Consider the following 14,131-nt stretch of genomic DNA (forward strand, 5'->3'; position numbering starts at 1 on the left):
CACAGATCCTTGTTCACTGCGCTGCTGTTTACAGTTTAAAGTCTTCATCAGAACAAACACTGCTAACTGTACTTTGCTGCTCGCTGTCCTTGAAAAGCAACAGCTGACACGATCCGCTCAGTAAATGTCCTTTTACCTGTAAGCCTGGTTTAGTAACCTGTCCTAATAAATTTGTGTTGTATTTCTTATAAGGGGCAAAGTGGTGTCAGCCCTGCGCTGAGAGGGCTGTGCTCATCCATCCGCCCTGTTCTAACAAAGACACGTTTCAGGAACACCTGTAGTTCCCTTTTATTCATATAGCATCAGTGAACAAACACACGTGTTACTGTAAGGTGAAGACCCCACAGAGTTAATGCAGGACAAACGTTCACTCGGATTCATTGATGAAGTGAATGCAGGACTACATGTGTGTCCTTCTCATGAGTGGACACACATGGATGTGAACCACGCGTGTTTGGCTGAGCCAAACAACCGCAGCAGTGATTCGAACCTAAAGTACTCTGGATACTGTTACTGTACAAATACTATTACATGTTTGTTGGTCAGGTGTCCTGTAGGAAGAAAACACGTGAATGTGCATGAACGCGTTTACATGAGGACAAAGTGACTTCAAGGGAAATACAAATCTTCACATTTTGATGTCTGTCAGTTATTTTGTTCATGAAGTTTTAATTTACGAATTTTTGAGCAGATGGTGTAAAAGGTTGTAACTGTATCGAAGTGTAAAGATATAAAGAAATTAATTTAATGAGTTACAGTGAAAACCAGTGTCTGTAAATGATAAACACGACTTTCAGTTTTTCTATTCATACAAATTTTATTGTGAAGAAACGGAATTTTCCGTTTTAGAGTTGAAGGAATGTCCGTAAATAGTAGAGAAATTCTACGGAATCTTCTGTTTTACCGGAAAAGTTCGTGAACTTCAGTAAAAGATCTACGATTTTTTTTTTTACCCGAGCGAGGCCGCATCTGTCCACGCCAGTATAAACCACAGCACAGGATCCACCCACTGCAAATTAACGACACTGCACACTGACAACCCCAACTGCGACTACACCTCCCAGCCACCTCCTCCCAGCTTCCCCGACATTAAAATACCGAACTTATAGACCCCCCCACACACCCCCAACCTTTCCCCTGAACAAGCATCCTTTATAGGATGCTTGTTCAAGGCTGCAGTTGGTCCAGAATGCTGCAGCTCGTCTTCTGACACGTACTAAAAGATGTGAACACATTTCCCCGGTACTTGCCTCCCGTCATTGGCTCCCTGTCCGCTTCAGAATTAATTTTAAAATTTTATTGTTGACTTACAAAGCCCTGAATGGACAGGCTCCCGGGTATTTGTCTGAGCTCTTGCAGACTTATACCCCCTTAGATCTCTTAGATCAAGTGATCTTTTGCTTTTAGCTGTACCAAGGTCGAGGCTGGTTCATAGAGGTGATCGAGCATTTGCAGTCGTAGCGCCTAAGCTGTGGAGTAATTTACCCCTACACATCAGACAGGCTCATACTGTCAATCTTTTTAAATCTTATCTTAAAACACATTTTTATTTACTGGCTTTTAATACAGCATGAGAGTTGTTTGTTAATTCATATTTGGTGTTTGCTTTTAATACTCTAAGTTGTTTTATTATGTATGTTGTATTCTTGTACAGCACTTTGGTAAACGCTCCTGTTGTAATTAAATGTGCTATATAAATAATTAAACTATTAAACTATTAAACTATATGCATGCGCGACGGGATCCCAGAGACAGCAGCTGATCCGGCGGGGTCTGGAGTCCCTACCTAAACACGGCACCCATCCTCCCCTCCTCACCCCCGAACATAACAGCCTTTCCATCCAGCTGGATCGCCGGTGTGGTGCCAGGGTTGGTATCCCCAGACGATTTGTTTCCCCTGCGTCGGGAGCGCGCACAGGGCTGTCCGAATCACGGATGAACACTATCTGTCGTTTTTAGATTTAGTTCACAAACACTTCTTATAAAGACGTATTACTGCTGAAATATTAGCGGCGTTGGCTCTTTAAACAGTAAAGTTACAGGATACAAATAAATATGAGCCACGGTGTGGAAATGATGCGCCGCGTGAGAACTTTTAATGCATCATTTTCTCCTGTAACCCACAAACACTCATCAGTGCGCGCTCCCGACGCAAGGGAAAAATTCTACCCTGGCACTCTGACACGCCCACGCGTGATGTTAACCACTCAGTTCCTACTGTGAGAGGTCCACAGTTCATCCCGATCACATTACAATAATTTAATAACATATTATTAAGATACAGAAAACTAGATCCAGCTTAAGGAAAAAAAGTCCACGGAGACCAGTGTAGAACTGTGTTGGTGCGGGAGGCTTTTACTTTGAAGGGCGTGGCAGGAAGCGGTGGTAGGTTTGATGTGGAGAGCTGAGAGGAGCCCGTCTGCGTCACAGTGTAAGGAGAGTTTCTGGGAGCTGCTCGTCTTTCTCCGAGGCTGTGGAAGCTCCGCTCCGGGCAGACAGGAGGTGAGTGACCGGGCAGAGGGCCACCGAGGCCGGCCGAGCATGTCCACGACACCGCTGTCTGTGTGTGGCTGTGTCGGTTCCGCAGGGAGCAGTGACCGGCGGGCACTCCGGGGCCGGTTTATGGTGTTTAACTACCGACTAGTACACGCGAGCAGGGGCCAGACTGTGGAGCGGACACCGACCAGCCGCGTGAAGTGATAACAACAACAATGATCATCATGATAACAATGATAATAGGGATAAGTGACTGATCAGAAAGTCAATCAGGGTGTCCGTGGTCACTGAGACTGTGTGTTGTGTTCCTCTGAACAAAGCGCTCATTAAACTAATCTGGTTTTGCCTTTTATTGTTTTAAACGTGGGAGAGTGGACAGGTTTCACCGTGGGCTCAGATTATTATATCACGATCTGTCACTCTGACAAACACCACGCTGACTAAAACTACTGTAATGCGCCAAATCACAACAACAGCGCCTTGAGGCGACTTTTGTTGTGATTTGGCGCTATATAAATAAAATTGAATTGACTTAAGTGCACGAGACTGTCCAGTTATTATTATTGTTGTTGTTGTTTAGCAGCACGGTGGCGCGGTGATTAGCGCTGTTGTCGGGTCTTTCTGCGTGGACTTTGCGTGTTCTCCCCGTGTCTGTGTCCAGTCTGGTCTGTCTCAGACTGGCGACCAGTCCAGCGTGCAGGGTAACTGGGAGGCTCCAGCCCCCTGTGACCCTGACAAGGATCACCAGATGATGGATTATCGCTATTGTCACTGTTATTGTTGTTGACTGTGTTGTGAGTAGGGCTGCTCAATTAATCGAATTTTAATCACGATTACGATCTGGACTTTCAACGATCATTAAAAATGAGTGAGCCGATTATTAGCCCCTCCCTCGTTTATCCGGGACACCTTAAAGGCCGGTCCGTAAAAATATTGTCGGGCATAAACCGGTCGTGGCGCAAAAAAGGTTGGAGACCGCTGATTAAGAGGACCCGAGGGAAGCTCGGAAAGCTAAGCAGGAGTTATTTGGAGAGGAGAGTGACTGCCGTTGGTTGAAAAGACAGGTAAAAAAAAACTTCAGTGGTGTTGCACACTATGTTATATTATTTTTTAAAGTCATTGTTAACCCTTTAAAGCCGGTCAGAGCAGCACACTCCGTTTTGTGTAACTATTTTTAAATCCCTGTAGAACCGGAACCGCGTAAGCTAGCGCAATAATTTGTTTTGCATATGGGCGATCGTGGCTCAAGAGTTGGGAGTTCGCCTTGTAATCGGAAGGTTGCCGGTTCGAGCCCCGGCTTGGACAGTCTCGGTCGTTGTGTCCTTGGGCAAGACACTTCACCCGTTGCCTACTGGTGGTGGTCAGAGGGCCCGGTGGCGCCTCTGTCAGTGCGCCCCAGGGTGGCTGTGGCTACAATGTAGCTGCCATCACCAGTGTGTGAATGGGTGGATGACTGGATGTGTAAAGCGCTATATAAATACAGGCCATTTACCATTTACCATATGAAACCGGAGGAGTTGTACTTACATCTGATGCCATCAGCTTGTCCTCGGTCACGGTTTCCTTCCGCAAAAATTGCATAAAAAGCGCTTGCAGGAACAAAAGCATAATATTCCAGAAACAGGCTTCGCCGATTAGCTGTTCTTAACACTTCCCACCGTGAAACAGACGTCAGCGCGAACTATCACATGTCCGCCATTTCCTGGCCAAAACCGGAAGTGACGTCATTTTCGCGGAAATGTAGTTTTTTACTTGTAGGCCTTAAAAGCCTATACTGGTCATGTTTGACTTTTCTGAATAGTTGCTGGGATGCTTAGAACTCGAATTGCACTGCTGGAAATAGTTTATTTTGATGCACCTGCTGTTTTCTTTGCAAATTTGCATCATAGGATTGTTTTTTCGTTTTTCCTGCAGTGTATATAAAAATTGCTGTATCTCCAAAATAAAACTATGAAGACACTCAAAATAAATTTCCTGTTGTAAACTATTTTTTGCAACTTTTTTGTATTTAAAGTTTTGAGGGACAAACCTCTTAAATTTCTCCAAGTAGAAATATATGTAAAAAAACCAAAAACGATTTTCAATTTTTTTGTAGTTTATTGCACTTTTTTGCAATTAATGTAGTTACTATGGACTTAATGCATACATATTATTAAAATATGGGCTATAACAGTTGTATAGCAACTTGAAATGCTCCCATAAATGGCACTACAACATGTAAAAAATTAATATAAGCTCTGGCGGACTTGGTTCTATAGTAGGTCTTAAAGGGTTAAATAAATATCGTCAAATAATCGAGATCTCAATTTCAGTGAAAATAATCGTGATTATCATTTTTGCCATAATCGAGCAGCCCTAGTTGTGTGTTTTTCACGTGTGGTTTTTCAAACACCATACAGTAAACCTTTGATGTCCTGGTGTTTCACGCTCATGAACCGTCCTCATCGTGATGTTTTCACTGAAAACAGGAACTGGGAGACTTTCACAGCGGTGCTGAGGCTCCCAGCCTCTGGACCAGACTCGGGGTCCTGAGCGTGTTTCCAGTCAGTCTGCACGGCTCCTGTTTTTGTAAAAGAACGTCAGTTTTTTCTGCAGCTGCCGTCTCGTGAACACTGAGTAAAAAGTTCACCTTCAAACTTTAACTCTGGTTTCTAATAATGTGGTAGAAGTGATGCACGTGGGAGGATGTGAGAGTGCTGAGTACAGCAGGGCGATATTGCCACAAATATTTATCACGATATATATTTGAAAATTTGCGATAACGATATAACTGACGATATAATTGATGCGAGACAAAATACAACTCCACAACATTTCTAGCGCAAAAAGACAACCTTCCATTTATTTTCACTTAAACAAGAAGCTGGTTTTTATGTACATTAAAGCTTTATAAAAATGTAACAGTGCAAATGCAAATTCCTTGCTGAAAGTTTAACCAAAAGGCATTTCCAGTAGAAATGGGCTGACATATCCTGAGCATAACCATGTATAATATCCACTGAAGTTAAAAAGAGGTGCTTTGCAACATTAAACTGCAGTGTGCAGTACGTATTTTTCGGACCATAAGGTGCACGGGATTATAAGGCACATTAAGCGAAACAAAGCAGTCAGATAAATCAAACTTTATTAAACTCATTCTTCTTGCTTCCTCCACTTCTGTACCATTGATTCATTAATGTTGAATTCTCTGGCTGCTGCTCTATTCCCATGTTGCTGCAGTATATTAATGACTAACCTCATATTGTGGATGGATTATCTCAGTTGTTCTCCTGACTGAAGTTTGGTCCGTTTACAGCATCCTGCCATGCGATTGCATTTGTCTCTAACTATCAGGAACCTTAACGTTAACTTTTATCGAGTGGAAAAAAGTTAGCATTCATCCTCCAGCTTCACTGTGTTTATGCTATGCTAACATAGCTGTGTAGCTAGCGATCACGTAGCACATCATTATATAGCAGCTAGCCCAACTTCAGTAACCCTACAAACGTCACTGCTGTTTAGTTTCCTGTCTTCATTTATGTTGGAAGTGATAGCAGAGCTGTACGTTTGAATTTTTTCAGAAATCTCTCAGTCAGAACATGCTATATCATGTTTAGGTGGAAGCTAGCGAGCTAACTTCCTGCTAACTTCTAACTCCGTTAAATGTAATAACTTTTGTTTTCATGGATGCCTGGAAGTTAAACTTCATAGTTACACCTGGTAAAGCAGCAATGCTGATCGTTTTATTAAAGATGAAAGAATTTAGACAGTTTTTAACCCTCAGTGATGCTGCAGTGTTCGTTTGACCTGAAGTATACGGAGTTTAGGACCCAGATTACTCCCAGATTTAAGAGCATCTTAGTCCGACAAATAACGACGGCCGCTTGCATGTTCTGCAAAAAAATGTGCTTTGTCGTGTATCTGACGGACAAACACCAAACCAGTTCCACATCACTGAAGTTGCACCATTTTTACAAACCAATTCTGGTTCATCTGTTTCACTCAACAATCCGCCATGTGCGTATGAAAACAAAGGCACTGCGCATGCGCGTTTTACTCATATTCTATCGCTATATTTCATTTTCCTATCGTTGCCTAACATTATACCGCTATTACCGTGAACGGTATAATATGGCCCAGCCCTAGTGCTGAGGCAGCAGGGCTGGGCTCAGCGGCAGAGGAGGAAGAGGAGGAAGAGGAGAGAAGGTGCCAGACTTGCTGTGATGTCATCATTCATGCTTGATGCAACATGTTGACGATGTTGCCCACAAGTCTGAGAGTCTGTCTCTCTCTGAGCGTCCTCTCCCCTCTCTCGCCGTTTGCAGTGCGTCACTAAATGTTGTCTTTTTAGTGTTTCATCCTGTTTCCCTGCTCTCTTCCTGTGAAAAGGGGTTTTTGTCACCGCTGTCTGATGGTGGGGGTTTTCTGTCTTCAGGATGAAGCGGCTGCAGTTGGGCAACTAACTGAGTTTATGTTTAATTGACTGAAAATCTTTTCTCGAACTGAAACAATCCGAAACATTACAATCGTCTCGTCGATGAGATGTAAATGTAGATGATGTTTCGCTGCAGCTGGACCGCGTGGTGCTTCCTGGCTCTCAGCGCGTTTGCAGACGTGACGATGAATCCTGCCCACCTGTGACGATGGCCTGTCTGCCTCTGCTGCTCTGCCTCAGCTTGCTGCTGCACTCAGGTGAGTCATGTAAAAGCAGTCAGGTGTTCAAATACCGTCCTGCCCCACCCACACACAGGCTGATACCTGTCAGGTATACTTTGGATCCTCGTGACTCAGCAGATTGCCTCACATATTTTCTCTTTTCTTCCTCTCGCAGAGCTCGCTCATCCGCCTCCCGCACCTGTTAACCTTTCTGTCGACTCTCTGAACTTCCGCCACGTCCTTCGGTGGAAGCCCGGCGACAACACGCCACCTGGGACAGAGTACGGGGTCTTTGTGAGGTAATTTGTCCGCCGTCTGTCCTCACGTCCTGTCACTCTCAGCCTGGTAACATGAAGACGATGGTGCTCACATCAAACCCCAAAAAACCTCTGAGCTCTGTGGGTGATGTAGAAACGCAAAGTTCAGACGCTTGAAGGATCAAGTTCAAGCTCAGCTGTGACTCCAGGCTTTTATTAACACACACACACACACACACACACACACACACACACACACACACACACACACACACACACACCTGAGATAAAGGACAGGATTAAACACCTGTAAATAAAAGTGTTGCATCAGCTGCGTGTTTTTGTCAGATGCTTCCTGTCGAAGTTCAGAACACGATATTTTTTCTAAAGGAGGGTAAAAGTCCCCCCGTAGCCTGCTGGGAAATTCCACTGTTGCTTCTTCTTTTTTACCAAAAGAACGATTCAAAAATAGATTTCCTGTTTTATTTTGTAACTCACACAAGTTTGTCTGCACTTTTCTTCAGATCAAAGAAAGAAATGAAACAACAGAATAATTTCATTTTTAATTATATTGTAATTATGCAGCTATACAAAGTTAGTTACACACAAAGATGTTCTAGCACACAGATCGTGGTTATTTTGGAGTGCGTGGAGATGAAACAGGAAGTGAAAGCAGAGCGGCGGGCTGAGGTTTGTGGGGACCTCTTCAGACCAGGGTCACCAACCTCTTTGCCCTGAGAGCTACTTTAAGGGTACTGAGTACTCCGAGGGGCGACGTGTCCGACACAGAGCTCGCCTTTAATATTCTAATATTATCAATAACAGATATTAGTGTGTGTGCAGGGACGACTCACACACTGACAGTGGGAGTTCTCACAGCTGATATCTCTGTGAACATGTTTGTAGGAAACCATCAGCTGATATGTAACCATGGAGACTGCCCCACGTTTGTACACGTCCTTCATATTTGAATGAATCTTCTAACATTTGTACCGATCACCAAATCTGTTGCATTTCCATCATTTTTCACGTTTTTCTACACTGTTTGACTTTGATTGTTTGGGCCGCGTTGCTGTGGTGATGATCTCCTGCTGGTGAACCGCGACCTTTAATCTGCTCACGTTTTCAGTCAGCTTCACTGGCTCCTTCTTCTTCTTTGGTGGAATATCTGCCTGGGCGGGGTGCTTTCTCTCTCCTGGGCGGTTTGTTCACAGCGAGCAGCTGGGATGGCTCTGACGCCGTTTCAGTTTCAGCACTCATCGTGAGGGTTCGCTTTACGTTTGCAAGGTTTAACATGAATACACTGAAACTGCTCGTGGCTTCGTGTTTTTCAGCTAGTTCAGAAACTGTGTTCTTCCTCATACAGCGTCCTCGTCACCAAACCACAGCCTGTGGGTCCAACGAGTCTTTATTGTCTTTAGGGCTGCCACGATTAGTCGACTAGTCACGATTACGTCGACTATCAAAATCGTCGACGCGGCGTTTGAAGCTTTGTAAGATCCCAACAGACGCAGGAACAAGTAGCAGGATTTAAGAGTGTAATAACGGACTGAAACAGAAGATGGCAGCACTGCATGTACAAGGATGCCAGCTGCCGTTTTTTGGTCTTTTATTTGTTCCTGAGTAAATCAGTTTGGCTGAGATTAAAGTTATAGTTTTTACACAGCTGAATAAACATCAAGCAGACAGCTGATTATCAGAAGTGTGAGATGCTGGAGAATTTACTCCGGTGTCCTGTTATATTTTAGATAGCAAGGAGTTTATTAAACTTCACCGAAACAATCTGCAAATTTCATTAAATTTAATAAACTATCATCTTGTCTTTATTTTTAGTTAGCACCTTAAACACTTAAAGCTGTAAGCTAATGATCGTTATATAAGAGCAGATGCTGCTGGTGCAATAAGCTGTACGTTTTACTCCAATGGATGATGATCTGATTAGTCGACTAATCGCAAAAATAATCGGTGACTAGTCGACTATCAAAACAATTGTTTGTGGCAGCCCTAGTTGTCTTACAGCTAAAACGCAGCAGCATCCGGCTGCCTTCCTGCATGTCTTAGAAATGATTTTCAGGTTTCACTGAGTCTTCAGAGCCGGTGTGCTGGCCTCAGGTGAGCCAGCTTCAGGCCTCAGATGGGTTTCCATCAGGATCTGAACGAGCTGTCAGAGGGGATAAAACCTGTGATACGTGGTGCGTTCACTTGTCCTGTTTTAGCTCTGAAATATTGGCGTTGTGTCATATTCCCGTCTTAAGCACTCTGAATGCATCATCTTTTATCTGGAAACACGTCTACAGGCCTCAGCAAGGTTAAAGGTCACAGCCTCGACAGCATGGCTTAGGTTTGAAAAGCTGCGTCTGAGCAAAGCAGCAGACTTCTGAGCTTTTTAATTAACATCTAAACTCCTCTCTTATTCATGAATGGTAACCTGACAGTAAACGTCCAATCAGAAATCAGCTTTCGTTTGAATCTAGGACCAGCTGGATTCGAGACATGAACAGCTCATCGTCGCTGTTTGAGCAAACAGTCGTAACACAAAGCAAATGTTTCTTTTACTGTTTTTGTCCTTCTGATCTAAAATGTTCTGTTTGTCATTGTTCAGTGATAATAGAAAGAAGTGGAAACAGCAATGCAACATACCAACGCAGCCCCAATGCAACCTAACATCTGGAACATCGATGCCGCTGATGCTACCAGAGTGGAACTTTCATTATTACCTGCACGTCACATCGTTCTTCAACCAAACCTGGTCTCCGAGGTCCAAAATAATTGTGTTTGTCCCTTACAAAGAAAGTACGTCAGCATGAGCGTCTTCTGGGTTTCACACTGGTGCATTTGGATTTAAGTGTGTCCCATAATCCAGATCAGGCTTTGATTGAACTAAAATCTCTGGACTGGTTGAATCTTTACCAAAAGGTGACCGCGTGTTTTCTTCTGTTTACAAGCTAAATTAGGTCCTCCAGAGGTCTCACTGGTCGGATATGAAAACTACATCCAGATCAACATTTCACTGCCTTGGCCCGATGACCTGCCAAACTTTCCCAGTATCCAGCAATATTACGGCTTCAGAGTCTCATTTCGGATCGGAACCGATGGAGAAATCCAGGTAAGACATCCATTTCATCCCAACATCAGCGTGCAGATTTAGACCTCAGCTGGTATCTTCATTCTAGAGTTCCTTTAAACCTGTTTGAGGCTTCAGTCACATGGGCCTACAGGCCGGTCAGCAACCTCTCGCCATCCTGTCCCTGAGCCAGCGGTCGCTGACTGGTGTCCAGGCGCGGCTGTAAAACGCATATAGTACATATACGATATAAAAATGGAAATGCAGCCAATCACACAAAGGTGCAGATTTGGCTTAAAATAACCTGGTTGCACAAATATGCACACCCTTAAACTAATACCTTGTTGCAGCACCTTTGCCTTTTATCACTCTAATCAGTCTTTTTGGGTAGGAACCTATCAGCATGGCACATCTTGATGTGGAAATATTTGCTCACTCTTCTTTGCAAAAAAAACGTCCAAATCGGACAGATTGCGAGGACATCTCCTGTGCACAGCCCTCTTCAGATCAGCCGACAGATGTTGGAATTCAGGTCTGGACTCTGTCCGGTCTCTTCCAAAGCCTCAGCCTTATTCCGGTGAATCCATTCTGTTGTTGTTCTGGATGTGTGCTTTGGGTCATTGCTGTGCTGAAAGATGAAGTTCCTCTTTATCTTCCGCTTTCTAACAGAAGGACGAAGGTTTTGTGCCAACACCAACTGGTAACAGTAGTTCATGTTTAGAAGAAAAGATCCCAGCTCACTGATTTGATCGGGGCAATAGTGCCTAAAATGTTGCAGAATTTTGCTGAGAGATCTTTTACTCTGTGGTCATCTTTCGTGAGTAGTTTTATGGACAAAACCCAGCAGGTCATTCAGTGTTCCCTTAGTGCTGATGTAAAGAGATAGCTTATGTAGGCAAGTATATTTCTCCTTTTATCAAGAAGCAAAGACAAAAAGGGGGGAAAAAGAAACAGGGCAGGGGTCGGTGGTTGAATCATCCGTCCCCACCAATGCCACAACCAAATCTACGCCCTTGCAATCACAGCAGGCTTCTGCCTAAAAGCAGGTGTCGGGTTGATTGACATGAGGAGACTTTGACTTTGAGAGTCACCTGTCAGAGCAGGTGTTGTACACCTGGTCAGGCCTCCAAAGGTGTCTTCATGGCCGCGTAGAGGTCAGAGGAGAAAACGATGCTGAGGATCACACCAGTGGGTCGTGGACAAATCCCAGATGTGATTTTAATGACACGTTTCCTCCTTCTTTGACTTGCAGACGCTGGAAACAGAAAATAAAAGTTTTACCCTTGAAAACTTAAAGAAAGGGGCGGAGTACTGCATAGAGGTGAAGCTCAACACCAGAGAACTAAACAACCATGAGCCGTCTGCCTGGAAGTGCACCTTCACCACGGCGGTGGACCAGCAGAGAGGTGAGCTGATGTGCAGCCGGTAAGGCGGGCGTTGTTGCTGAATCAGAGCATAATGAGCTGCCACAATTCATCTGCCTCCTTATCTGTGTAAATATGCAGAGGGAGTAATTACTAACACATGCCAGGGCTGCCCCTCTCGCCAGTGGGACTCCTCCCCCAGCCACCTGCTCCACCCATCCCTCCCACAGCACAGCCACAAACCACACCCCTCCGCTGTACTTCGGCTGGTTCAGACGGTCGTCTGCATGGAATAATGTGTGTCTGTGTGTCTGCAGGCCTCACTTTAGGTTTGGTCATCGGCGTCCCGATGGTTGCCATCTTCATCGTCACGAGCTGCCTGCTCCTCCTCTTCTACACGGGAGTCATTTGTAAACTGAAGGAAACTGTGCCCAGAGCTCTAATTGTAAGAAATCCAGTTTCATGTGCACTCTAACACCTGTGGTTTGAGAGATTTTATAATGATGTGTTTATTTCTGCTGTGAAGTTGAACATCGCCTTCATTTCATCCATGAGCGTCTCTCAGAGGACAAAGTTCAAACGCTTTGAAGCTCCACAGTCGTAAAGCTCCTCCAGCATATTGTGATTTGCATTTCCACAGAAGGACCAAAGTCCTTCAAAGGTTAAGCAAATGAGTCAGCTGAGCTGAAAACGACTTCTGTTTTGCCCTGCTGCTCTGTGTATATCTTGCTTCAGTCTTAAATATGATCAACCTATCTCTAATAATCAGCTGTGTACCACAGGCCTTCAAGCTGGCTGTAGTTAAACCTTTACTCAAAAAGCATCTCTAGACCATCTCTAGATCCTTGAAAGAGTAGTTGTCAAACAGCTAACAGATCACAGTGACTGTCCCCAGAAAACAGCTTTGGCTGATGTGTTTGTCCTGCATACTTAGACACAGCTGTGACTCGATGATAGACATCTTCAGCAGAGTTTGCCTCTGTTCCTCCTTCTCAGAGCTTCTTTCTCTTCTCTTTGTAGACGGCTCTAACCAAAGGCTACGTCCTGGCCCCGCAGCCCACCGTCCCAGATCCCATCTCAGTTACCTCGGAGACCGGGGAGCATAACAATCACACAACATCACCTTCTGCCAACATTGACGATGTCTCAGAGGACGACGATGATGGCAACTATGTGAACAGAGCAGTGGATCTCTCCTCGGGGGAGAGCTGCTGCTGTGAGGAGCTGTCTGGCAACATGTCAACGAACAGCGAGCCAACGGCAGCACTGGACGCTGGAAGCTCAAGGTTATTTGCTAAGGTGAAAGTAACGGCGCTGCCTGCAGAGTCTGACGAAGGCCAGGTGGAGACGGAGGTGGAGGGAGCGCAGCTCTGTTTGGTGAAAGAGAGGAGTCGAAGTGGAGTCTGGGGACAAAGTCAGGACGAGGAGGTGACGAAGTCCAAAGAGGACAAGGAGGTGCGGGACATCTCCGGCAATGTCAACCTGTTCTCAGTCACCCTCGCCTCAATGGCTGCACGCGATGGAGATGAGGAGGACGTCACAGGCTTTTTGAAAGAGTCCAGCCTGGAGGGTTTACCTGCCACAGACTCACAAACTGAATCAGATCACCTGACACCTCAAGTATTCCCGACACACACAGACCGCACTGCGAGCAGATGTGAAGGCAACAGCACGGACACGCTAACTGAAGAGGAAGAGGAGGAGTTCTCGCCCTATTTGAGAAACAGATGATACTGATGTGTGCTGCTCTGAGCGTCGATGACTCGCAGGGTCTCCTCGTGTTTGTAGACCAGCTTATTATTTGGTGCTGCAGGTCAGAAGATCTGCAAATGAACCAGCCGGATTTTCTGTGTCCGACTTTTTGACTTGTTTGACTGTGAACGTAAAACTGATGCTGCCAAATGGGGTCCAGACACTTTTTAATGTTGTTTGAAAATTAACATAAGCATTTTAAGAAAATCAAAGGAAACTGTGACATTTCTCTTTCTAATGTTCTTCATTAAATATAGATTTTAATGTTTGCTTTTCTCCTGGTTTCCATTCTCTGTACTTCATAATTAAGTTTGGGTCATCTCACGCTGGGTCTCAGGAAAAAATAACCACAAACTATATCACATGACTTCTCAAAGGTACTGGGAGCCTGTCAGGTAAGCGTCCGTGCTTCCACAACATCACGTGATTCATAGCTGGACTGGCCCGGTATGCCCGATGGCGATTTTTTGTTTGTTTTTTAGGAAGGCTTTCAATTGAACTCAGTTACACAGCGATAAAAAGAAACACAAAAAATGGCAAGAAGCTGTTGTATTATCAACTGC

General features: G+C 44.7%; 1 protein-coding gene across 1 annotated transcript; it reads left to right on the top strand.

Moving 5' to 3' along the window:
* The first annotated feature begins 2,367 nt into the window (after window positions 1-2,367).
* Window positions 2,368-13,837, top strand: LOC147312127 (uncharacterized). Its single transcript, XM_086266330.1, has 8 exons — window positions 2,368-2,502; window positions 7,047-7,167; window positions 7,307-7,430; window positions 9,991-10,181; window positions 10,334-10,494; window positions 11,705-11,858; window positions 12,134-12,261; window positions 12,837-13,837. The coding sequence occupies exons 1-8, from the start codon at window positions 2,395-2,397 to the stop codon at window positions 13,545-13,547; spliced, it is 1,698 nt and encodes a 565-aa protein (XP_086122456.1). The 5' UTR covers window positions 2,368-2,394; the 3' UTR covers window positions 13,548-13,837.
* The last annotated feature ends 294 nt before the right edge of the window (window positions 13,838-14,131 follow it).

Source organism: Aulonocara sp. 'chitande type north' Nkhata Bay, linkage group LG16 (assembly GCF_057382095.1).
Source record: "Aulonocara sp. 'chitande type north' Nkhata Bay isolate Kocher_YH1m ecotype deep benthic linkage group LG16, A_spYH_male_GT1.1, whole genome shotgun sequence".
Lineage (NCBI taxonomy): Eukaryota > Metazoa > Chordata > Actinopteri > Cichliformes > Cichlidae > Aulonocara > Aulonocara sp. 'chitande type north' Nkhata Bay.

Bases quoted from the DNA above. Each gene is read 5' to 3' on its own strand.
- LOC147312127 (XM_086266330.1), top strand. From the start codon at position 2,395: ATGTGGAGAGCTGAGAGGAGCCCGTCTGCGTCACAGTGTAAGGAGAGT. The intron at 2,503-7,046 runs GTGAGTGACCGG...GTTTCGCTGCAG, and splicing joins CCGCTCCGGGCAGACAGGAG to CTGGACCGCGTGGTGCTTCC. The intron at 7,431-9,990 runs GTAATTTGTCCG...GTCATTGTTCAG, and splicing joins GAGTACGGGGTCTTTGTGAG to TGATAATAGAAAGAAGTGGA.